Genomic DNA, 27,146 nt, shown 5'->3' with positions numbered 1-27,146 from the left:
GTTTTAAAAAAAAGGAAAAAAATGTTTAGGATTGTTAAATTTGCAAGTTGTTGAGTAGAAGTTGTGTGCATTAAGGTTGAATTCATCCCACTTTGTAATTATGCCTGCATTCAATGTCTGTCTTCCCCTCTGGGCTAACTTGTCTCCCCAGCACTGTACTCCCAGTGTGTAACACAGGGTCTGGCACATGTAGGCACTCAGCAAAGTTTGGTTGGAAGGATATGCAAATAAATCAATTAGTGAGGTTTCAGCAAGGCTGCATAACTTAGGCAAGCTTCAATATTGTGGCCGGCGGACATGGCTTTAAGCAATTGGAAAAAGCCTTGCGTTGGATGGGAAGAAGTGTGGTCACATACACTTAAAAATTGTTCTGATTCTCAGCTGGGCGTATTTCTGACTTTTGAACACAGGTTTACACAATGAAAGAATACATCAGATGTCAGAGGCTTTATGGATTGATTCTCATGTTGAGCTTTATCTTTCTCTCAGGTAAGAAAATGGATTCTTACGCTTTTTTTCAATGTCTCATATGCCATAGTTAGAAATAAACCATTTGAAAGGTTGTGAGGCTGTCTCTCTACAGCTTCCTTTTGATCATCAATATGACTGTAGGACAGGTTGAAACTTTAGTCAGTGAATCCATTCACTCAGGATTGTGTTAAGTCTTTTATTTATTTATTTATTTATTTATTTATTTATCATTTATTTATTTATTTATTCATGAGGGACACACAGAGAGAGAGAGAGAGAGAGGCAGAGACACAGGCAGAGGGAGAAGCAGGCTCCATGCAGGGAGTCTGATGCGGGACTCCATCCTGGGACTTCAGGATCACGCCCTGGGCCGAAGGCAGGCGCCAAACCGCTGAGCCACCCAGGGATCCCCAGGATTGTTGAAGTTTGATAGAAAATTGGCCTCAAGTAAACAGTAGTTTGGACTATTGTCTTTGACATTTGTTTGTTTCTTTTTTAAAAAAGATTTATTTATTCATAAGAGACACACAGAGAGAGGCAGAGACATAGGTAGAGGGAGAAGCAGGCTCCTCACTGGGAGCCTGATGCAGGACTTGATCCCGAATCCTGGGATCACGCACTGAGCCAAAGGCAGACGCTCAACTGCTGAAACACCCAGGTGTCCCTCTTTCTTTCTTTCTTTCTTTCTTTCTTTCTTTCTTTCTTTCTTCTTTCTTTCTTTCTCTTTCTTTCTTTCTTTCTTTCTTTCTTTCTTTCTTTCTTTCTTTCTTTCTTTCTTCTTTCTCTTTCTTTCTTTCTTCTTTCTTCTTTTTAAAACTAAGTAGACTCCACATCCAACATGGGGCTTGAACTCAGAACTGTGAGATCAAGAGTTGCATGCTCCACTAACTGACCTAGCCAAGCTCTGTTCTTAACATTTCTTTTTCTTTTTTAAGATTTTATTTATTTATTTATTTATTTATTTATTTATTTATTTATGATTTTATTTATTCATGAGAGGCACACACACACAGAGGCAGAGACACAGGCAGAGGGAGAAACAGGCTCACCGTGGGAAGCCCAATGTGGAACTCGATCCCAAGACACTGGGATCACAACCTGAGCTGAAGGCAGATGCTCAACCACTGAGCCACCCAGGTGCCCTTGTCCTTGACATTTCTTTCTTCTTTCTTTCTTTCTTTCTTTCTTTCTTTCTTTCTTTCTTTCTTTCTTTCTTTTTCTTTCTTTCTTTCTTTCTTTTTCTTTTTAAAGATTTTATTTATTTATGAGAGACACAGAGAGCAGAGACATAGGCAAAGGGAGAGGGAGAGGCAGGCTCCTCCCAGGGATCCCAATATGGCACTCGATCCCAGGATTCCGGGATCACGCCCTGAGCCAAAGGCAGACACTCAACTGCTAAGCCACTCAGGCGTCCCGTCCTTGACATTTCTTAATGCAACTCTGAAATGTTATTTGGTAGACAATGCACACTTAATAAAAGTTTTGAGTTTTCTTTTGGGCTAGTTTCTCTCATGCAAATGCTTTATTTATTTCTTTATGAAAAATTGTATTTATTTATTTGAGAGTGAGGGAGTGCAAGCACAAGTTGGGGGGCGCAGAGGGAGAGGGACAAGCAGACTCCCTGCTGAGGAGGGAGCCTCCTGACATAGGACTTGATTCCAGGATCCTGGGATCATGACCTGAGCTGAAAGCACTTAACTGACTGAGCCACCCAGGTACTTGTCATGAAAATTCTTTATTTAAACCTCCCTGGAGGGGCACCTGCATGGCTCAATTGGTAAGCTTCAGACTCTTGATTTCAGCTCAGGTCATGATCTCAGGGTCCTGAGACCCAACCCCACATTGGGCTCTATACTCAGCAGGGAGTCACTTGAGATTCTCCCTCCCCCTTTCCCTCTACCCCTTTCCGTGCTTACAAGAGTGTGCACTATCTCTCCCTCAAATAACTAAATAAATCTTTTAAAAAATAACGCTTACCAGAACATGATAATATCATCTTTCTTTTCTTTCAAGATACATATTTAATTTCATTTTTTAAAGATTTATTTATTCATAGGAGACACAGAGAGAGGCAGAGACATAGGCAGAGGGAGAAGCAGGCTCCTCAAGGGGAGCCTGATGTGGGACTTGATCCTTGATCTTGGGATCATGTCTTGAGCTGCGGGTAGACGCTCGACTGGTGAGGCATCCAGGCATCCCCATATTTTATTTTTTAAAAAAGGATTGATTTATTTATTTTGAGAGAGTGAGCACAGTGGCAGGGAGGGGCAGAGGGAGAAGGAGAGAGAAAGAATCTCAAGCAAACTCTGTGCTGAGCAGGGAGCCAGTTGCAGTGCTCAATCCCACGACCCTGAGATCACAACCTGAGCCAAAACCAAGACTCAGATGCTCCATCAACTGTGCCATCTGGGCACCCCTAAAATATATTTTTTAAATCTAATAATTATTTTATTGTGTTACGTGGTCATTATTATTTTCTTGTGTTTGACTTTATTTTATTATGGTATCATATTGCTATATATGTATATAGCAACAGTCATAAAATAGAGATGGGGAAACTGAGGTATGCCAAAAGCTGATCACTGATTCACAGGGGCAAACAGGCATCTGTTCTTCAATGGCCCAGACCTTGTCTAGGCTCTGAGACAAGAATGAAGATAGATTCTGTCTTTGTTTCGATTCTGCAGTGAATAGATGATTAAGATAGTTCAACTGAAGTAGCTGATAATTTGGAGACTTAAGGAAAAGGTTGCCTTGGAAAACTGCAATCTCATCCATATCAAGTAAATTCAGTTGATAACATTGTTCATTTAGCACATCAGTCTTTAGCTAAAAGGTCATACATGCCAGTGAATGACAATCCCTGATGAAATAGACCTGGGATTTAATTTGAATAGCCCTCAGATTGAGAGCTAATCTTCTAGAAAAATACCAAATCATCATCACCATCAACAACAAACACTGACTGGCTTCTTGTTGTGTGCAGGGCCTGATGGGAAACCATGTTTCTCACAATAAAGCTTGAAATGGGACCTATGGGGCACAGTGGCAACTCTGTCACCTGGCCTTGACTACCTGCTAAGATGTTGATTTATCTTTCCCCTGTTTGCTTCCTCAAATGCAAGAAACTGTTTTCTTCATTTCTTTATCCAAACATCCAGCACAAGTCTTGACACACAGATTAGGCATTCAGTACACATTTGCTGATTTAATAGATTTGTTTTATTTAATAAATTGATGCAATTTAAAATTACAAATAAAAATAAATTGATGCAATTTAAAATTATAAATAAAAACTTTGAACACCTGTATGGTATCAGTATATGTGACACAGACTCTAAGTGGGTTTTTTTGAGAGCTCATGGGGCATGAAATAGAGGGATCTAAGAACAGAAGGATCTAGAAGTGTAGTGTAGTCATGAAAGAAAAAGTGGAAAAGTGTGTTATACTGAAAATTAGAATGAGTTTGTGAGGAATGTCATTGGTCAATGGAAATTATGATAGATGTGCAGATTTGAATCCTGAAGAGTTCACTTTAAAACAGTCACAAGGTTTTACAGACTAAGTCTCAAAGCCATGGGTCAAAACAATGATTTTTCTAGGTTATCAGACAAATAATTCTAATTGTTCTTCACTCATCATTTTCTTCTAAAGGGGTGGGGAAGATTCTGTCCTTGAAACAACGGTATAACTAAGGTTTAGTCTCCTTCAGGCTTCAGATAAGTCACCAGCTTCCCAACTGTGAGAGTCGTTGTGGGATAGAGGGCTAGGGTCAACACTAGATCAGGCAGAGGGTGACTCAGATGCTCTAACTGGATGGAGCCAGAATGTGGAGCAAAACCATGTGCTTGGAAGAATATCAAGGGTCAAGAAGAAACCCAACTCTGTCGTAAGGTCTAAGAATTGAGAACAGAGCCAGCAAGAAGGGATGAGGACAGGTCAGGAAGTGAATAGGTGCAGAAGGGAGCAGGAGGTAAGGATTTTTTTAGGACTTTATTTATTCATGAGAGCCACAGAGAGAGAGAGGCATATACATAGAGGGAGAAACAGGTTCCATGCAAGGAATCTGATATGGGACTCATCCCGGGAGCCCAGGATTACGTCCTCCGCCTAAGGCAGGCACTAAACCACTAAGCCACCCAGGCATCCCAGGAGATAAGGATTGAAGCTCAAATAGCCTTCTCACTGGCCTCCCTGCCTCCACTCTTGCTCTGCTATAGCCCATTCTCAACATAGCGGCCAGAGCAATCCTTTCATGTGTCAAGTCAGATCATGTCACTCTTCTACTCAAAACCTGCTGATAAATTTCCATGACAATTAGAATACAATCCAAACTCTTTAATAAGACCTAAAAAGCAGGGGCACCTGAGTGGCTCCATGGTTGAGCATCTGCCTTTGGCTCTGGTCATTGTCCAGAGTCCTAGGATCGAGTCCTGCATTGGACTCTCAGTAGGGAGCCTACTTCTCCCTCTGCCTAGGTCTCTGCCTCTCTCTGTGGCTTTTATGAATAAATAAATAAAATCTTTAAAAAAAGACCTAAAAAGTACTGCATGATCTGGTCTTCCACTACTTCTTGAGACTCATTTCCTTTCATCCTATTCTCACTCCACTCCAGACACACTGGCTTCCTTCTTATTCCTTGTATATGCCAAGCACAGTCTTACTTTAAGGCCTTTACGTATGCTTTCATATGCTACTACTCATGTCTGGGTCACTCTTACTCCTTATCTTTGTAACTCTAGTTGTTTCTGTCTCCTAGAACTAAGTGCAAAGGACCCTCTCTCAGAGAGGTCTTCCTTAACTATCCTATCTAATATAGATATTCCCATTTACCTCATCCCTTCCATCCCATTAGGTAACTCATCAGCATATTAATTTCCTTCAGAGGGCTTTTCATAATTTTAAATTATTTTAATTCATTCATTAAAAAATATTTTATTTATTTATTTATTTGACAGAGAGATAGAGCCAGAGAGTACAAGTGAGGAGGGCCTGAGGAATGGCAGAGAGGGAGAAGCTCAGCAGGGAGCCTGATGTGGGGCTCAATCCCAGGCCCCTGAGATCATGACCTGAGCTGAAGGCAGGGGCTTAACCGACTGAGCCACCCAGGAGTCCCAGTTACTTTATTTTTTAAGGTTTTATTTTTATTTTTTTATTTTTTTATTTTATTATTTTTAAAGATTTTATTTATTTATTCATGAGAGACAGACAGAGAGAGAGAGAGAGAGAGAGAGAGAGAGGCAGAGACACAGGCAGAGGGAGAAGCAGGTTCCATGCAGGAAGCCAGACGTGGGACTCTATCCTGGGTCTCCAGGATCACACCCTGGGCTGAAACGGCGCTAAACCACTGAGACACCTGGGCTGCCCAGGTTTTGTTTTGTTTTGTCTTGTTTTATTTTATTTTATTTTAAAGATTTTATTTATTTATTCATGAAAGACACACAGAAAGAGAGAGAGAGGCAGAGACACAGGCAGAGGGAGAAGCAGGCTCCATGCAGGGAGCCCGATGTGGGACTTGATCCTAGGTCTCCAGGATCACGCCCTAAACCACTGAGCCACCCGGGCTGCCCAGGTTTTATTTTTAAGTCATCTCTACACTCAATGTGGAGCTCAAACTCACAACTCCAAGATCAAGAGTCCCATGCTCTACTAACTGAGCCAGCCAGGTGCCCCACAATTTGTAATTTTTATATTTACTTGTTTATTGACTACCTTTCTCTCTGGAATGTAAAGCTGACTAAGGCCAAGGACCTGGTATGAACATGAGTTTACTCTATTGCTGGACTCTAGCACTGACACATAGTTGGTGCTCAATGACCATCATTGTGGAGTAAATAAATTTTCCAGGGTGCTTCTGCTTTTATGAGTAAAGACATCCATTTTTTTTGAATGGACATGGGCCTTGGACCCAAAATTTGAAGGAACAATCACGTTACCTATGTGGAGATAATTCTTCTGCTTCCTATTCTGAGAAGAATGCCTGGCAAGCTACATATGTGGTCAATTGCCTGGGTCTTGAAGGAGGGGATGTAGTGGATAACTCAGTGACCAGTGAGACAGAAATGAAGCTCAAAGATGGATGCTTTTATAGATGCCAGATCTGGTTTATCTAAAATCAGATTAGTTGGTTACTCACAAGACCAGTGGGAACTGTAGGCAGTAGGTGGCAGACAGTAACTCCAGTTCTCTGTGGCTATTCACATGATGACCACGGTGTTGTGGGTAATGGAGTTTCCCAGTATCAATCACCTATCCATTATATGACCTCAGATGGCCATGGATCTGCTAGACCAGGACTGGGTCTACAAAATTTTTCAAAGCTCCTGATCATTCATTTGCAAGGATTTGTGATATTAAGAGCCAGAAGACCCCTTGTGCAGGTATGGGTTTTGTGTACTATGGAAATGAGTGTCTGCCCACTGCCCCCCTTTTTAAAAAATATTTTATTTATGAGAGAGAGAGCAAGCATGAGTGGGGGGCAGGGGAAGAGGAAGAAGCAGAGTCTCCACTCAGCAGGGAGCCCAAAGTGGGGCTCGATCCCAGGACGCTGAGATCATGACCAAGCCAAAATCAAGATTTGGACATTTAACTGACTGAGCCACCCAGGTGCCCCTGCCCATTCCCCTTTTATGAGTGAGTGGTGACATTTCCCAGTTGAGGCAGGCATGTTGAAGTGTACCCTTGACAGAATGCCCATCCTCAGAATGACCAGATTCTTGACAGTATAAATGTAGCCAATGCCTCTGGTGGGTCCCTTCCCTAAAACTTGCTCTGTCTTATCTCCCTCTTTTTTTTTTAGATTTTATTTATTTATTTTTAAGATTTTATTTATTCATGATAGTCGCACAGAGAGAGAGAGAGAGAGAGAGAGGCAAAGACACAGGCAGAGGGAGAAGCAGGCTCCATGCAGGGAGCCCGACGTGGAATTCGATCCCGGGTCTCCAGGATCATGCCCCAGGCCAAAGGCAGGCGCCAAACCGCTGCGCCACCCAGGGATCCCCTTATTTATTTATTCATGAGAGACACACAGAGAGAGGCAGAGACACAGGCAGAAGGACAAGCAGGCTCCATGCAGTGAGCCCAATGCCGGACTTGATCCAGGGTCCCCAGGATCACACCCTGGACTGAAGGCAGATGCTTAACCACTGAGCCACCCAGGCGTCCCTTATCTCCCTCTTCTAATAGGAGGTATTTCCAGGTGTTTAGCTGGGCCTTGAGCCTTATGCAGCATTATGAGTTGAATTGTGTCCCCCCAGATTCATCTGTGGAAGTCCTCTCCCTCAGCACCTCAGAAGGTAATCACATTTGGAAATGGGGTCATTACAAGTGTAAGTAGTTAAGGAAAGATGAGGTCAAGGTGGAATAGTGTGACCTGTAACCTGACATGACTGGTGTCCTTATAAAAGGTGAAAATGTGGACATAGCATACAAGGAGAAAGCCTTGTAGAGATAAAGGCTGAGAATGGGGAGATTCAACAGAAGCCTCAGAACACCAAATATTGCCAGTGAACCAGAAACTAGGAGAGAGGCATGGAACACATCTTTCCTTTAGAGCCCTTCGAAGGAAAAGACCCTGCCGACACTTTAATCTCAGTTCGTATATTCCAGAACTGTGGGACAATATTTGTCTGTTGTTTAACCCAACCAGTCTGGGGTACTTCATGACAGTACCTAAGCAATGAATATATGCAGACACCCCTGCTCGGTCAGGCTTTCTGAATCAGAAATCTTGAGTAAAATAGAGGAAAGCAGGTGACCTCTGGGGGGAGAAACAGTGACCAGGTCACGCCTACATTGTCCAACCATTATGAACTTCATTTGTCTGCTCTTCCTGAGATTGTTCAGGGCAGCAAATGCAGAATCTTGGTCCCCTAACCTTTGAAACACTTTAACATTGCAAGGAGAAACTTGACAGAGAGGACAGAGAAACAAATGCAGAATATATCTGATGATTACTCAATGCTGTCTTCAGAAAATTAGAGACTTTGCTGAAAAAAAAAAAAAACCGACATCATTTGGATTGCCTATCTCTTAGGGTTCCAAACCTTTTCCTCACTGACTTTTAAAATGAATGTATTAGGACACCTAGGAGGCTCAGTGCTTAAGCATCTGCCTTTTGCTCAGATCATGATCCTGGGGTTCTGAGATCAAGCCACACATCTGGCTCCCTGCCCAGCAGGCAGCCTGCTTTGCCTTCTCCCACTCCCCCTGCTTGTGTTCACTCTCTCTCTCTTTCTGTGTCAAATAAAGAAAAAATTTTTTTAAAAATAAAATGAATGTATTTATTACTTTTGGGGTCTGAAAGGAAGAGGAAACTTTCCCCCATTCTATGCCCAATGCTTCACTCACTTCAGAAAATAGTTATAAAGGACCCATTATGTGCCAACCATTATGCTAGGAACTGGAAACTGGCAGTAGGGGGACCAAGACTCTGGTTAAACCACTGCCCTGAAAAATCAGAGAATATAAAAGTTGAAGCATTCTGGGAAAAACTGGCACTGTTGAATGCTCAATGAATTCAGTTCTGCTTAAAATTGTGTAAACATGGCATCACCAGGCAAAGCAGCTTGGGAACTTGGCAAAAGGCAAAATAAAATTACATATTGAGTAACCACTGTGGCAAGAGTTTTATTTTCCTATTCCCCAGGCTCTGCCAGAGATAGACCTGGAGCACAATGTTTTGCTATAGCAATCTGCTAGAGAGTTAAAAAATGTTAACTGGCAGACATAGACATCACAAGAAAAGAAATCTGCACACCAATATCCCTTATGAATATAGATGCAAAATTCTTTTTCCTTGAGGATTTAAAAATTTTTTTTTGATTTTTAAAATTTTTAAGTAATCTCTGCACTCAACATGGGACTTGAACCCACAACCCTGAGATCTAGAGTCATATGCTCCCCCAACTAAGCCTGCCAGGTGCCCCCCCAAATTTCTTTTTTTAAGTAAGCTAATATGACCAACATGGGGCTTGAACTCACAACCCTGAGATTAAGAGTTTCATGCTCGACCGACTGAGCCACTAGATGCAAAAATTATTTTTTTGATTGTTAGTTTTATTTATTTTTTAAAAATTTAAAGATTTTATTTATTTATTCATGAGAGACACAGAGAAAAGCATAGACATAGGCAGAGGGAGAAGCAGGCTCCTTGCGGGGACTCTGATGTGGGACTTGATCCCAGGACCCCAGGATCACGACCTGAGCCAAAGGCAGATGCTCAACCACTGAGCCACCCAGGTGCCCCTAGATGCAAAAATTCTTAACAAAATACTGGCAGACTGAATCCAGAAATATATTTAGAGGATTATATACTTTGAACAAGTAGAATTTATTCCACAAATGAATGCAAAGGTGGTTCAACATGTAAAAATTGATCAATTAATGTACTACATCACATTTATAGACCGAAGGGGGAAAAACCACATGATCATCTCAATTGGTGAGGGAGAAGAGTATGACAAACTTCAACATCCTTTCATGATAAAAACTCTTGACACAGTAGAAATGGAAGGGAGGGCCCGGATGGCTCAGCAGTTTAGCGCTGCCTTCAGCCCAGGGCCTGATCCTGGAGACCTGAGATCGAGTCCCACGTCAGGCTTCCTGCATGGAGCCTGCTTCTCCCTCTGCCTGTGTCTCTGCCTCTTTGTGTGTGTCTCTCATGAATGAATAAATTTTAAAAAAATTTTTAAAAAGAAATGGAAGGGACCTTCTTCAGTCTGGTAAGAGCATCTATGAAAAACCCACAGTAAACATCATTCTTAATGGTGAAAAACTGAAAGCTTTCCCCTAAGATCAGGCATGAGACCAGAACACCCATATTCACCACTTGCATTCAACATTATATTGGAAGTTCTAGCCAGAGTGCTTGGGCAAAAAGAAGATATAAAAGGCATCCAAACTAGAAAGAAAAAGTATACTATCTCTATTTGTAGATGATATGATCTTACATATAGAACATCCTAAAGAATCCCCTTGATAAAGATATTTAAGTTAATAAATACATTTGGCAAAGTTGTAAGATACAAGATCAATACAACAATTAGTGGCATTTCTATGCACTGGCAACAAACAATCTGAAATAAAGTTAAGAAAACAATTTCATTTACAATAACCTTTAAAAGAATAAAATACCTAGGAATAAATTTAACCAAGTAGTTGAAAGACGTCTACACTCAAATTACCAACATTGCTGACAGAAATTAAAGAAGACCTAAGTAAATGGAAAAGATCCTGTGTTCACGGGTTTAATAAAAGATAACAATTTTAATATTAAAATGTCAATATTCCTCCAAAGAGATCTACAGATTCAAATGCAAACCATATCAAAATCCAATGGCTTTCTTTACAGATATGGAAAGGGTGATGTGCAATTCATATGGAATTGCAAGGGTCCCTGAATAGCCAAAATAATCTTGAAAAAGAACAAAGTTGGAGAAATCACATGTCTAGATTTCAAAGCTTACTACAAAGCTATAATAATCAAAACTGTGTTATTGGCATAGGGATAGATGTAGATTAATGGGACAGAATTGAGAGTCCAGAAAGAAACTCATGCATATATGTATGGCCAATTAATTTTCCACAAGGGTGCCAAGAACGTTCCATGGGAAGAAATAGTCTCTTCAACAAATGGTGCTGGCCCAACTGGACGTGTAAATACATATCCATGTACACATGTATACATGCATATACATGTAAACACATAAAAAGAATGAAGTTGGACTCCCTCTTTATACCACGTACAAAAATTAAGTAAAAATCAATGAAATATAAAGAACTAAATATAAGAACTACATCTATAGAAATGAGAAGAAAGCACAGACACATGCTAACTCTGGGAAACGAACTAGGGGTGGTAGGGGAGGAGGGCGGGGGGTGGGAGTGATTGGGTGACGGGCACTGGGGGTTATTCTGTATGTTGGTAAATTGAACACCAATAAAAAAATTAAAAAAAATAAAAAATAAAAAATAAAAATAAAAATAAAAGAATAAGCAGCAAAAGAACAAATAGATCAATTGGGTTTTATCAAAATTAAAGATGTGTGCATCAAAAGACACCATCAAGACAGTGAAAAAGCAGCCTAGAGAATGGGAGAAAGTATTTTCAGTTCACGTGTCTTATAAGGTCCTAGTATCTAGAATATATAAAGAGTGTTTACAACTCAACAACAAAAACATGAACAACACTATTTATTTATTTATTTATTTATTTATTTATTTATTTATTTATTTATTTTTTAAAAGATTTTATTTATTTATTCATGAGAGACACACAGAGAGAGTCAGAGACAGAGACAGAGGGAGAAGCAGGCTCCTCACAGGGAGCCCAATGTGGGACTTGATTCCCAGACCCAGGATGACACCCTGAGCCAAAGGCAGACGCTCAGGCATCCTGAACAACACAATTTAGAAATAGGCAAAGGACTTGCTTGAATAGACATTTCTTCAAAGGAGATATGCAGATGGCCAACACGCACATGAAAAGATGTTCAATGTCATTAGTCATTAGGGAAATTCAAATCAAAACCATGATGCCATACCACTCGACACCCTCTATGATGGTTATAATAAAAAGTTAACAAATGGAATACAACTGTTGGTGAAGAGATAGAGAAATTAGAATCCTTATAAACTGTTGGTGGGAATATTGAATGGCTCCTATGGAAAACAGTGGCTGTTACTCAGTAAGTGAAATACAGAATTACTAAATGACCTGTCCTAGATATATACCCCAAAGAAGTGAAAGTATGTTCAAACAAAACAAATAGCACAAATGTCCACAGCAGCACTGTTTGTAATAGCCAAAAGGTAGAGAAAAACTAAATGTCCATTAACAGATCAGTCAGTAAACAAAATATAGTCTATCCACACAATGGAATATCATCCAGCCATTAAAAATAATGATGTACTGGGGTGGCTGGATGGCTCAGTTGGTAAAGCATGCAACTCTTGATCTCAAGGTTGTTAGTTTGAGTCCCATGTTGGTTATAGAGGTTACTTAAAAATAAGATCTTAAAAAAATAATGTACTGATGCGTGCTAAAACATGGATGAATTTGGAAACATTATGTGAAGTGAATGAAACTAGAAACAAAAGGTTACTTGTAAGTTTCCATTTATATGAAATGTCTAGAATACTCAAATCCATACAGACAGAAAGTAGATTAGTGGTTGCCGGTGGGAGGGTGGGGGGAAGGGCCGCTGCTGCTTAATGAATATGGTGCTTCCTTTTGGGATGATGAAAATGTTTTGGAACTAGATAATGGTGATGGTCATACACCATCATGAATCTACTAAATTCCACTGAATTGTATACCTTAAAATGATTAAAATGGTGAATTTTGTGTTATGTGAACTTTCTCAGTGCAAATCAAATGGTGCCTGGCACTCTGAGGGCTGTAGCATAGCCATTTGAATGAGGCTTATAAGTTTTTCCTAACATAGAAAACACTTATGTCATCACGTTAAGTGATTAAAGCAAGGTACCAAATTTTCCATACAATATGGTCTCAGCCACATAGAAACAAACAAAACCCATGCCCGGAAGAAAAGAAACGCCAAAGGAAATTTACCAAAATTTTGTCTATGGGTGGTAGGACTCTGGCTGACTTTGTTCTCATCTTTTTACTTTTCCAATATTTTCCTTTTTAAAAAAAATCATGTACAGTATCACTTTTATAATGGAAGAAACACTTTTTTTTAAAGCGAGGACAACAATAAATGTAATTTAAAATAAAAGGAAGCAGGATAGAGGCAAGGAGACACAGAGGAGCCAAATCAAGAGAGAACACGCTTCAGGGGAGCAATCATGCAATTTGGACTTGAAAATTGCCAGGAAACAGATGGCAACGTCCAAGCAGACATCTGCAATGGATAGTTAAATCATATGCAAAGACACAAGTGGCCTTTGAAGCAGGCCCTTGAGAGGCCCAGCAGAGAACGCTGCTTGCCTGGCCAAACAGAAGGGCAAAGCCCTTGTCCTGCCTTGTCACAGCCTGGCCCCCTCTGAGCCCTGCTGGGGGCCCCCCCGAGGGCTGCAGCAGAGCTCAATGCAGATGTGCTTGGCTGTGTAAGGGTACAAAAGAGGTTGTGGGAGAAGAAAGAGACTTCTAATCGTGATAGTGAACATGCCAGCTGACATTTACCTGGGGCTTCACAGTTTATAAATGTTTCACATACATAACATAAATGGCAGTTGTATTACAGCCTCATCTTTCATGATGGCCCCGCCTGGAAGGTAATTAGTATTCCTATCTTAGCATGGAGGAACGAGACACAGAGAAGTGACGTGGGTTTATTTTTCATACAGTGCTCACTAAATGCCACTGTCCTAGAAGCTTTCTCGTGCACTAATTGCCCATGTTGATGCAGCTAGTAAGCTGCAGAACCAGGACTCAAAGGCAGCTTTTTGGATTCCACTACCTCACACTTCTGCTCACATCTATGTAGAAATTAGCTCTGCCCACAGAATCTCATATATGGCCACAAGTGGTTCTATCCATCCATCCATCCTTATTTTTCTGATTATAAATTTAACACAGGATTGTACAAAAAGTGCAAATATTACTGAAATAATATAGAAAGCAAAAGTCCCCCTAAATCTCACATCTAAGGATACTCATTCTTAACTGCCTGATATGTGTTCTTCTAGATTTTTTCTATGCATGCTAATGCACATATTTTTCTCTATTGATAAAAAGCAGGATAATACTATATCTACACTTATGTAACTCCCATTTCATGTAGCATCAAGCCTTGGAAATCTCTTCATGACTATATAGATCTACCTTATATGTTTTAATTGTCCATTATATAGAGGTAAGGATTGCTTAACTAGTCACTTATGGATGGACATACAGATCTTCCTTTTGCTCAATTACAAACAATACTGCAATGAATATCCTTGTACTTGCATCTTTGTATACATGTAGATTTGTCTAGAATAAATTGATAAGGAATAGAATTGCTAAGTCAAAAGCATATACACAGGGCAGCCCAGGTGGCTCAATGGTTTAGTGCCGCCTTCAGCCCAGGGCGAGAACCTGGAGACCCGGGATCAAGTCCCACGTCGGGCTCCCTGCATGGAACCTGCTTCTCCCTCTGCCTGTGTCTCTGCTTCTCTCTGTGTGTCTCTCATGAATAAATAAATAAAATATTTTTTTAAAAAAAGCATATACACAGCCATACACAATGAAAATGTTTCATAGACACTGACAGATTGCCCTTCAGAAAAAAGACTACTGGGGTGCCTGGCTGGTGCAGTCGGTGAAGCACGTGACTCTTGATCTCAGGGGTCTGAGCCCCACATTGGGTGTGGAGAAGACTAAAAAGTAAATAAATAAGGTTTTAAAAGAGACTGTACTAATTGGTCTTCCCACAGTGTATTAAAATGACTTGTTTCCTCACAAGCTTGTCCATGCTGGGTATTCTCCGTCTAAAATGCTATAATTTCAAAACGTAAAAATAGTATCTCATTGTAACTTGTGTTTTAAAAATAGTAAGAGGCCATCTTTTTGTATTTCTCATTTAGTAAGCTGCTTGTTTGTGTCCTTTGGCAACTGGCTTTATATTAGTGTATTACAGAGAGGAGAAACCCAGTAGACAACATAGGATTATGATACATTCTCTTTTAAGGGACAAATAAGCCCTGGAGATTGATGCTCACCATAAAACTTGTTCTTAAACGTTGTATTTTATGCTCACCATGAATCTTGCTCTTAAACATTGTATTTGACGTCATTTTGGAGGGCTGAACAGAAAAGCAGTTAGCCAACCATGATCGATATTGGGTTTCTTAGTGATTATCACCTTGTGGGGTTACCTTTTGATTTATTAGCCACATGAAAGATGATAAGATAATATAATCACATAAGCCAGGGACAGAAATAAACATTTGCTCATCTACCATGGACAGTTCAGAAATAGCTCCCTGGCAGGTGGATGGTAAGGGCTCCAGCACATGGGGGGGGGGGGGTTGTGCATGCACACGCATGCGTGTGTGTTGGCAGGCATGTACTTGCTTGCCTTTGAAAGATATTCAGTGGAGGAATGAGGGAGAGAATATTGTAGGGCTAGAGAATATCTAGAAGCTTGCACCTGGGGATATCTCTCAGAAGCAGGGAAGTGGTCACTTCCTGCCGGCCTTTGTAGCGTGCTGTCTGGCTATCAGTTTTATAGTGGTGGTCCCAATGTCACACCCCTAATTTAGAGGGAGGTTGGAATTCCGTTCCGTCATAAAGCTCTTTTTGGTTTGTCTTGGGTTGAACTGGCGCTGGAATTAGGCTGATGTTCAGCAGTTCTCAGATATTTGCCTGGGGGCCTTGTGTGAGGTTTGTCATGATGATTGTATCACGATTCACCAATAGCTTCCTATTTAAACAAAGGGTGTACTCAATTTAAATTTTCTTTTTGTTTAAGATTTTATTTATTCATGAGAGAGACACACACACACACACACACAGAGGCAGAGACACAGGCAGAGGGAGAAGCAGGCCCCACACGGGTAGCCGGATGTGGGACTCGATCCCAGGTCTCCAGGATCACGTCCTGGGCCGAAGGTGGCGCTAAACCGCTGAGCCACCCGGGCTGCCCCAATTTAAATTTTCATAGATATTGCCAAATTGCCCACCAAATGACTGTACTGATGGGCATGTTCTTCAGCAACGTTTGAGAGGGTTTTGCATGCATCATCTCACTTATTTTTCAAACAGTCTTGTATGATCAGTAGATAGGGCTATTATCTGGTATAAATTATAATATAAATAGTGATCCTCTGAGTTGTGTGTGCATACTGAAGCAGACGTTGAGGCATGGGGAGATTAAGCTACTTGATCAAAGTTACACAGCTGACGAATGTCAGAGCTGAGGTTTCAACGCAGGCTCTTTGACTTCAGAGCTGGTTACCACTGGGTCCATGGCCACCGGAATCTTTTTTTTTTTTTATTTCAGAGAGAGAGAGAGAGAGAGAGAGAGAGAGAGAGCATGAGCAGGGGGAGGGGCAAATGGAGGGGAAACAAACCGATTCCCCGCTGGGTGGGAAGCCGATGTGGGGCTCAATCTCAGGACCCTGAGATCACGCGACCTGAACCAAAGTCAAGAGTCAGATGTTCAATCAGCTGAGCCACCCAGAAACCTGCCACCTAGAAACTCTTAAAGACATACAGCTCCCTTAGTAAGGCGTTGGAAGGAAGGAATCGGGTACACTCAGGGCAGTGCCATTCCTCCTGTTCCTTTTTTTTTTTTTCCATTCCTCCCGTTCCTGAGTGCAAACAGAAGCCTTGCAGCTTCACTATTGTCCAACTGGTCATCCCCCAGGTCCCTGTTGGTGCCTTCAGTGAGAAGCAGTCTCCAGAGACAGAATAAATCAAGTAATTTGGCTCAGGAAAAGGCATTGGAGAAATAAATTGCTGTTGCACCATGAATATAATAAGGCAGTTAGGTGGATGGAAATAGCTATCTTTTGATTACACAAGTGAAGATTATGTGCAGCAGATTTTAAGTCCAAGCTGCCTTTTCCTTGGCCTCCTCCCTGCCAACTAGCTACACACTTCTAACTGCCTCCCCAAACTGTCCAGCTGGTGTGTGCTCTGGGAACACTAATCTGACTTTTAATATTAGCCCAGGCAAAATATAATTAGGAAGAAACTCTTCTGCCAGAAAATGTCACATGCCAATGTCAAATAGAGATGATTTGTGTATATCCAGTATTTGGGCTTTTTTTTGTTTTGCACCAGTATTGACTCATGATAGCATTGTGTAATCCGGAATTGACTATGTGGCTAAAGAAGATGATATAAAATTGAATTTTTGTTACTGAAATTTCATTTGCTTTCTCTTTCCCCTTCTCCAAATTTGGACAGATGCACTTTCGCTAAAAGGAAAAAGACTGGATTTTTATGGAAGAGCTGACATGTACGTGAGCCTGACCAACACGATTCCCGAACTCACTCGATTCACAGCATGCATTGACCTGGTATTCGTGGATGACAAATCAAGTAATTGGATGGCCTTCTCCTATATTACCAATAATGCCTTCCTGGGCAGAGAAGACATAAACCTTGGACTTGGAGGAGACCATCAGCAGCTAATACTGCACAACTTGGGCAAGACCTTTTATATCCGTTACCACCTGACTCCGTTTCAATGGTATACAGTCTGTTTGATGTGGGATGGTGTGAAGGGCAGATTAGAGCTCTTCCTGAATACAGAAAGGATACTTGTAATGATGGATCAACCACAAAACCTGACACCTAATGGGACTCTGATTCTAGGACATTCTTTTATGAACTGGGACAGCCAGGTTGAAAGTGCACTGCCTGGCTTCACTGGCAGCTTGTACTACTTTCAACTTTGGGACCACATCGTGGAAAATGAGGAGTTTATGAAGTGTTTGGGTGGAAATGTTGTTAGTTGGGAAGAAGATGTTTGGCTCATCAACAAGATCATTCCAACTGTTGACATGAGACTGCGCTGCTGTGAGTAACTTCTGAATTGTCCTCCTTGGCAAGGGTTGTCCCTGATGTGGTCTTCTGCTCTCTACTCTGGATAACTCATTGTGGTCCAAGGCTCTGTCTTCCTCAGAGGGGCCCAAGGTTGCCAGTTTTGTCATCTGCTTTTTAATGTAGAGCAAATACCATTTTCTTTTTCTTTTCTTTCTTTTATTTTGATATGATGTAAAATTTGCAGAAAAATTACAACAGGACAAGGAACTTCTACATGTTTTTACCTGAGTTCACCGACTGTTACATTTTCCCTGCATTTTAGTAGTCTTCCTCTCTCTCTCTTTCCTCCTCCCTACACACACAGACACACACACACACACACACACACACACACACACACATATATATATATATAGAGTAAGTTGTGGGCATAATGTCTCGTTACCCCTACATATCTCAGTGAGTATTTCCTTAGAATAAGGACATTCTCTTACTGTAGTATAATCCCGGGGTCCTGGGATCAAGTCCCGCATCGGGCTCCCTGTTCAGCAGGGAGTCTGCTTCTCCCTCTTCCTTTACACCCCCCCCATCATGCTCTCTATCTCTCACTCTTTATCTAAAATAAATAAATAAAATCTTAAAAAATAACGAATTTCTGGGAAGGAGTGCATGGGGGAGCTCAGTCGATTAAGCGTCCTACTCTTGGTTTCAGATCAGGTCATGATCTCATGAGTCATGGGACTGTGCTCTGTGTTGAGCTCTGTGCTCATCCAGGAGTTTGCATGAGGATTCTCTCCCTCTGCCCCTCCCCATTCACTTTCTTTCTCTTTTTCCTAGATAAATGAATCAATATTTAGAAAAGAACTAATTTCTGGGGAGGTATTTGGAAGCTATGTAAATACCCTGTTGTTATCAAACTTTCACCCAGAAGTTTTTCATCTATTGATGATACTTGCCTCAATGGCTTACACAATGGTCACAAAATGTTGATTTAAAAAAAAAAAACTCCATCAGTTTTCAGCATTTATTAGTTAGTATTCTATTGCAAGGAAGAGTGTTTTCTTCTTCCACATTTACTTCTATATTCCTTCAGTTGTTTATGTGTTTATACCAGCATGAACTCATGGAGTCCTACCTTATTCCATGGGTTACAATATGTTGCTATCATTTATTCTGATGTTCAAATTGGCCCAGTTTGGGCCAGTGGGAGTCCTTCCAACTGGTTCTAGTGTCCTTTTGACACATTCACATCATTTTTTGAGTACCCCCTTACTTTTAGCATAAGATGTTATAGGTTCATCTTGTACTTTTTCTTCTTGGCACAAGAATCAACTATTTTACCAGAGAGTTCTGGTTCCTTTTAGCAAGGAATGGGATTTATAAACCAATTCATTTTTCTTTCATGAGCAATGATGATGTTAGGAACTGTTTGGGATGGAGTTCTTATAAGAAAACTGGCTCTTTGGAATGACACATGTATTTTTCTCCTTCTTTCCAATTTCAACAGGAAAATATAGGATTGGTTTTCTCTGTACAACCCTGTTCTGTCCTCAAATCCAATCTTTTCCACCCTCAGCATCAGCAGTCCTGAGCATGGGTAAAGTCAGTGATAATATCATCAAGATGGGATTTTTTTTCTCATTTCCTGAAATGTTCACTCATTCTTAGGTTTTATGGATTTGGGGGGTGGTTATCGAAAAAATGAGGGCTAGATCCATGCCTAATAGGCTCCCACAGACTATGGAGATACATTTTCACCAGCAGTCTGGGTGATGTTTGAATTAATGGCAAAGGTAGATTCCAGGGGGTTTCTGTGTTTCTTTGAGATCAGACTAATGCAAAGGAACAAGAAAGCTATTCCTTTGAGCAACTACCTAAAGGCATTTGGTTTTTCTCTTTTCTGAAGCCTTGAAAATAAAAGAGAATAGTCCTAGCTGGCTCCGATTACAAAACGGAGCTAGGGACTAGTAGGCTAAGCCTGAAAAGCTCACCCAAAGCAGTTTAAAGTAACTTTATCTTTGATCTAAAGAACCGGAAGCATGGCTCTATTAAATCCACATGCTTAGCAGTGGTCTTTGAAAACCTAATCTGGCCAGTGAATTGCCTTGGCCTTTCCTACTACTTTGCTGGTAACTAACTGATGTGTTAAAGTGCTAGACAACCCTCATTTACTTTGCTCTTTTGTACACTCTTTAAATGTACAATGTATCCTCTTGGTCTGATTGGGACCCGGTAGGCATAACACACAAATAATCCAACATGGCAAAAAGGAAAAGAAAACACAACCTAAAATGAAAACCAGCAAAAGGAGTAGAAAATATTATTTTTACTGTTCAGGTTTCTTCATATGTTCGTTCTAAACCGTAGACCAGGGGTTTCTAACCTTTGGTCCAGAATGGCCTTGATCGGTGTTCAAAGCCCTTGAAATTGCATGCAACATACTAAAAATGCAAGATGGATTCTTTTCTCTGAGGACAGCGTCTACAGTTTCCATCATATTCAAAAATAATATGGTAATTGCTACCTTTTATGAAGTTCTCGCTGCATGCCAGGCATTTTATAGATGAGGAAAGAAAGGCTCCACAAGGTTAAGTAAATTGCTTAATGTCACCTATTAAATAAGCAGTGGAGCTAGGATTTGAGCAAAGATTTGTCCAGTTGCAAAGCTCATGTTCTTTGAACCCCCACACCATGCAGGACTACCTCTAGGGATCTGTGGCCCCCAAAAGATTATTACCACTGTTTTAGAAGCTTCCTTTGAAGGGATTTGCTGGTGCTAATAACCCACCTGGGGAAATTAGGCTACCAGCTGCAGTCACTGCTTGCTCACAACTGAAGGAGCTGTAACACCACAGAATTTCTTCTATCACAGTCCTAGCCTAGCCTTGTGACATCTGGGGAAAAGGGGGCAATTACATAAATAAATAGGAGTGATTACAACATGTCTAGCTTCAGCTTTTGCCTAATAAATTGGTATTTATGGTCCATAGAAGGATTATGACCTTTAAAAATAAATTTTAATGAGCACATTGCTAGGTTACAAATCTCAATAAAACTATTTACACGTAAATTATATATGTATATATTTATATATTCATGAGAACAAGGCTTTTGGGGAACATTTGCTGAAAACCATGAACCCTACCTGGATTTAATAAACAAGTATTCACTATAGTTGGAGATGTCTCAGGAATATTTAAGCAACACAGTGATAAATAATAACAACAGCAAAGTTACCAGTCATTAGTAATTTAGTTTTGGAGTTGTTTTTAAGCATCTTTTCTTTATTTTTACAACTTACAAATGCAGGGGGTGCCTGGCTGGCTCAGTCAGTGGAGCATGTGACTCTTGATCTCAGGGTTGTAAATTTGGTGTACGCATTGGGTGTGGAGATTACTTGAAGACAAAATCTTTAGGGCCTCCTGGCTAGCTCAGTCAGTGGAGCATGTGACTCTTGATTTCAGGGTCATGTATTCAATCCTTAAGTTGGGTGTAGAGCCTACCTAAAAGAAAAAAAAATCTTTTAAAATATATTTTATTTACTTATTTGAGATAGAGAGTGCTCACCACTTTGGGGAGGGGCACAGGGAGCTTGAGAAGGACAAGCAAACTCCCTGCTGAATGGGGAGACCTATATAGGGCTCTATCCCAGGATCCTGAGATCATGACCTGGGCCAAACACAGATGCTTAACCGACTGAGCCACCCAGGTGCCCCTTCAAAAAATAAAATCTTGGGGATCCCTGGGTGGCTCAGCGGTTTAGCGCCTGCCTTTGGCCCAGGGCACGATCCTGGAGTCCCGGGATTGAGTCCCACGTTGGGCTCCCGGCATGGAGCCTGCTTCTCCCTCCTCCTGTGTCTCTGTCTCTGTCTCTCTCTCATGAATCAATCAATCAATCAATCAATCAATCAATCTTAAAAAAATCTTTAAAAAATTCCAAGTGCAATACATCATGGTTGTTTATTATACAGAGTTTACTAGAATATAAAATCAAGGGCACCCCGGGTGGCTCGGCGGTTTAGCGCCACCTTCAGCCCAGGGTGATCCTGGAGACCTGGAATCGAGTCCCCTGTCGGGCTCCCTGCATGGAGCCTGCTTCTCCCTCTGCCTGTGCCTCTGCCTCTCTGCCTCTCTCTCTCTGTGTCTCTCATGACTAAATAAAATCTTAAAAAAATAAATTGATTTATCATTTTTGTTATTTTGTTACTCTATTCATTAAAATGGATTTTTTAAAGTAAAAATAATAGATATGCTGGTAAAAATTCAAGCAAGGCTTAAAGATATAAATTAAAAGTAAAAGCCTCCTTTCTCATCCAATCTCTTACCCTAAGCACCTCTCCATAAAAGTGATGATTGTTAACAATTTCTTATGTATCGTTGCAGGAACAATTTAAAACTTGGGTTTACGTGAAAATAGTCTTTGTTTTTCTTTTTCAAAGTTGGGATCATCATTACACACAAAGTCTTTTTTTTATTCATCTAATAATATATTTTCGAGGCATTCTCATATCAGAAAGTACAGAAAATAGAACTTCCTGATTATTATTTATTATTTATTATTATAAGATTATATAATTTATTCAGTGAGCTCCCTTTGAAGGATATTTAAGTTGTTTCCAGGTTTTAGCTGCATCAAAAGTCTACAGTATTTTGAAAATAAATGAATGGTGACAAGAATTTCTTGAAGTGACCATTAGGGACTGATCAATCACAAGCTAAAATTCCTCTCTAGGTATGTTGAGCATAATTGCCTAATCTTAGCTCAGACACATGATCCAACAAAGGATTTGTTCTGACTTATGGATATATGAAGACGAAGTCTTCCTAAAGATATGCAGGTGAAATGACTCCTAGTTATGCATTTGAGAAATCCCCTTTGGAAAGAATGAAATGACATGAACTGAGTCCATCCTGGGAAATCTGCACTGTATCAAAACCCAGGTCCCTGTATCTGTGGAGCTATTGATTTGCTAAGATTTATTAATTGATCTCATGCTCCAGCTGCTTTGGATTACTTTATGAACTAACCATTCTTCAAATATGGAGAGATTGATTATATAGTTTATGCACTTTCTAAGGCCTTTGTTTGGCCCACTAGGAAGCCCTCCAAGCAATTATCAGCTCTGATAGGAAAGGTTCCATAGCGATGAGCTCTACTAGGTAAAAGGTAATTTGGTTTGGCCCTTGTATGTAATTCTCTGTGCTATCCTCGTTTTTTATCACAAAAGATAAGCAGGAGCAGTTTGTAGTTTGCTCGAACCTCCTTATTTGTATTCCTCTGCATGGGGTGACATTCTCCTATAGATTCAGAGATGGAAGCTCTAGCCTGTCTCTCTTCCTATCTCAGAATTCATTTTTCATGTCCTTGCCTGGAAACAGAATACAGACACCATTTTGAAAAATATATATATTTTTTCTCATCATCTTAAAGATACTCATTTCATATTTTTTCTGCCCCACAGGCAAATCTGTCTGTAGCAGTTTCTGGTCACTATTATCTCTAACAAATCTAATAAACACACTCTGTTATATTTCCAAAGGTCGTGATTGAGAGAAAAAAACAGATGCAATATGTAGGCTAGGAAAACACAAAGATTTAATATGAGGTGATATACCCAAATCACAGGCAGAATTTGGTACCTTAGCAAATGTTTTACTTAATATTCTGTTGGCAGGTACATCTGAAACAAAATGCCTCATAAATATTCAGCTACTCTATACCTCTGTTCTCCAGCTCCCAATGATTACAATAATACAATTTTGTCTAGAGTGAAGGAGCAAATGGCAATTAAGCCCACAGGCCCCTGTGAATTAGCATGGATTATCCCCACTTTAAAATACAGAGATAGCAAAGCTCATGCAAATCATTTGTGCAAATGATCACGTGTTCACAAATGGGAACAGAATGAATGTGGCAAAACATGTTTGCAAGTCCTTCAAAGATGGAGGCCAGACTCTATAGTTTCTGTGGTCCCTCCAGTAGGGATGGACATTCAGTTATCACTCAACTACTTTCATGATGTGGGCTTTTGCACTTGCCTATTTTTTAATTGAGATCATTGTAGATTCACATGTGGCTAGAGATCCCTGTACAATTTGTCCAGTTTCCTCCAAGACTAACATTTCACAAAACTATAGTATAGCTATCAGAATATTGATATTGATACAACTCACCAATCTTATTCAGATTTACTTGTACTTATTTGTATGTGTGTATTAAATTCTATATAATTCTATCACCTGTATATAATTCTATATACCTGTATATATAATTCTATCACCTATATATAATTCTATCACCTGTATCGATTTGTGCATCTACCTCCACAGTCAAGGAAGTGAACACTTTCAATACTTTTCCCTCCTGGGGATCCCTGGGTGGCGCAGCGGTTTAGCGCCTGCCTGTGGCCCAGGGCGCGATCCTGGAGACCCAGGATCGAATCCCATGTCGGGCTCCCGGTGCATGGAGCCTGCTTCTCCATCTGCCTGTGTCTCTGCCTCTCTCTCTCTCTCTCACTGTGTGCCTATCATAAATAAATAAAATTAAAAAAAAATACTTTTCCCTCCTGTTGCCCTTTATAAACACAAGCACCTCCCCCTGCTCTTTCTCTCCACTTCCCTTTGCTCCCCACATCTCTAACTCTTGACGACCACTAATCTGTCTGCCATTTCTAAAAGTCTGTTATTTCAAAAATGTTAGTAAATGGAATTAGATGGTATGTAATCTTTTGGCATTGACTTTTTTTTCTTTTCACTCAGCATCATTCCCTTAAGATTCATCCAAGTTGTATGTATCCATAGTTTGTCCTTTTCCATTGCTGAGTAGGGTTCCATGGTATGGATGAACCACAGTTTGTTTAGACATTCACTTGTCAAAGGACATTTGGATTGATTCCAATTTGGGCCTATATCCACTCCCTCTCCCTAAAAGAAACCCACATTATGTTATGAATCTTTGTGTATAGGTTTTGGTATAGACAGAAATCTTCATTTCTCTGGGATAAAGACCCAGGAATGCAATTGCTGAGCTGTATGGTAGTTGCATTTAGTTTTATATGAAACTGTCAGGCTGTGGTTGTACCTTCTTATATTCCCATTAGCAACAGATGAGTGATCCAGTTTCTCTCCATCCTTGCCAGCATTTTATGTTGCCACTACTTTTTATTTTAGTCTTTCTGGTAAGTATGTAGTGCTGTTTCATTATGGTTTTCATTTGCATTTCCTTGGTGCCTAATGACATTGAACATCTTTTTCGTTCTTTTTTTTAAGATTTTATTTATTTGACAGAGAGAGAGATGGAACACAAGTAGGCAGAGTGGCAGGCTGAGGGAGAGGGAGAAGCAGACTCCCCATGGAGAAGGGAGCCCAATGTAGGGCTCGATCCCAGGACCCTGTGATCATGACCTAAGCTGAAAGCAGATGTTTAATGGATTGAGCCACCCAGGTGCCCCTGAATATCTTTTCCTATGATTATTTTGCCATCTGTACATCGTCTTCAGTAAACTGTCTATTCATGTTTTTGCTCTCTTTTTTTTTTAATTGCATTTGTTTTACTGTTGAGTCTTGAGAGCTCTTTATATATTCTAGTCCTTAGTTGGATATATGTTTTGCAAATATTTTCTCCTAGTCTCTAGATTGCTTTTTAAAATCCTTTTCAGGGATCCCTGGGTGGCGCAGCGGTTTGGCGCTTGCCTTTGGCCCAGTGCGCGATCCTGGAGACCCGGATCGAGTCCCACGTCGGGCTCCCGGTGCATGGAGCCTGCTTCTCCCTCTGCATGTGTCTCTCCTCTCTCTCTCTCTCTGTGAGACTATCATAAATAAATAAAAATTAAAAAAAAATAAAAATAAAAAAAATAAAATCCTTTTCACATGGGCTTTCATGGAACAAAATCTTTTAGTTTTGGTAAAGTCCAATTTATCAGTTTTTCTTTTTGTGGATCATGCTTTTGGTGTCAAGTCGAAGAACTCTTTGTTTAGTGCTAATTTTGTACCCTCTAACCCTCAATATTCTAAGATATTGAACTCACTTTTAAGTTTCAAGAGGTTGGTTTTTTTTAGATTACTTGGGATTTTCTACATGGACAACCATGTAATCTGCAATGATTTGAAGAATTTTTTTTATTAAGTAAACTCTACCCCCAATGTGGGACTTGAATTCACAACCCTGAAATCAAGAGTTCCACTCTCTATTGACTGAGCCAGCCTGGCGCCCTTCCAATGACTTTTATTTCTTTTCCTTTCCTGCTGGAATGCCTCTAACTTCCAGTACTATGTTGACTAAAAGTGGTGAGAGTGGGCATTCTTGCCTTGTTCCCGGTCTTGGAGGGAAGACATTCAGTCTTTACCATTATGGTTGATTTTTTTGCTCTTTTTAAAAGATTTAGTTATTTATTTGAGAGAGAGAGGGAGAGCAAAAGGGGGAGGGGCAGAGAGAGAGGGAGAGAGAGAATCTTAAGTAGACTTCCCACTGAGTGCAGAGCCTAACTCACGGCTTGAACTCACAACCCTGAGATCATGACCTGAGCTGAAATCGAGTCATTTAACCGACTGAGCCACACAGGCATCCCTGGTTGATTTTAAACGTAGGTTTCTTGGTGATGATCTTTATAAATTGACATAAATATCCCATGTTCCTAACTTGCTAAGGGATTTTATCATGGATGTACATGGGATTTTTTTAAAAAAAGATTTTATTTATTTATTCATGAGAGACAGAGAAAGAGAGGCAACATAGACAGAGGGAGAAGCAGGCCCCTCACAGGGAGCCTGATGTGGGACTCCATCCTGGATCCCAGAATCATGCCCTGAGCTGAAGGCAGATGCTCGATGGCTGAGCCACCCAGGCATCCCTGTACTTGGGATTTTTGTCAAGTGCTTTTTCTGTGTCAGTTGAACGTGTTTCCTAACCCATGTAATTAATTGCCAGGCTTGGGGTTTGAAAAAAATCTTCAATTCCTATAAATCTTGGTTAAAAAGATACAGACACTTAATTGGGTTGGCTTCATTTGAGATATGAATGATTCTTCAAGGCAGATATTGTTTTAGTGTATGGCTGTAATTTGGGATCCTCATTGGGTTTCGATGCCTAGGCTTGCAAGAGCACCTTCACATTTTGGTTTATCACCGTGATACTCTCCTCTAGGGTTTATGTCTCATTATGTTGGATGATTACTTATTCTTGAGCTGTTCAGCACTTGCAGAACTTGGCTTTTATTATCTAAGTTTGTCTTTC

General features: G+C 40.4%; 1 protein-coding gene across 1 annotated transcript in view; it reads left to right on the top strand.

Moving 5' to 3' along the window:
- The first annotated feature begins 414 nt into the window (after window positions 1-414).
- ADGRG4 (adhesion G protein-coupled receptor G4) overlaps window positions 415-27,146 on the top strand; it is a 100,588-nt gene continuing 73,856 nt past the window's right edge. The window contains exons 1-2 of the mRNA XM_077888143.1: window positions 415-489; window positions 17,333-17,947. Coding sequence (XP_077744269.1) covers window positions 420-489; window positions 17,333-17,947 — 685 coding nt within the window. The 5' untranslated portion in view covers window positions 415-419. The remainder of the gene's footprint in view (window positions 490-17,332; window positions 17,948-27,146) is intronic.

The sequence above is a fragment of the Canis aureus genome, chromosome X (genome assembly GCF_053574225.1).
Source record: "Canis aureus isolate CA01 chromosome X, VMU_Caureus_v.1.0, whole genome shotgun sequence".
In the NCBI taxonomy this organism is placed as follows: domain Eukaryota; kingdom Metazoa; phylum Chordata; class Mammalia; order Carnivora; family Canidae; genus Canis; species Canis aureus.
This window is presented reverse-complemented; position numbering and strand designations above follow the sequence as displayed.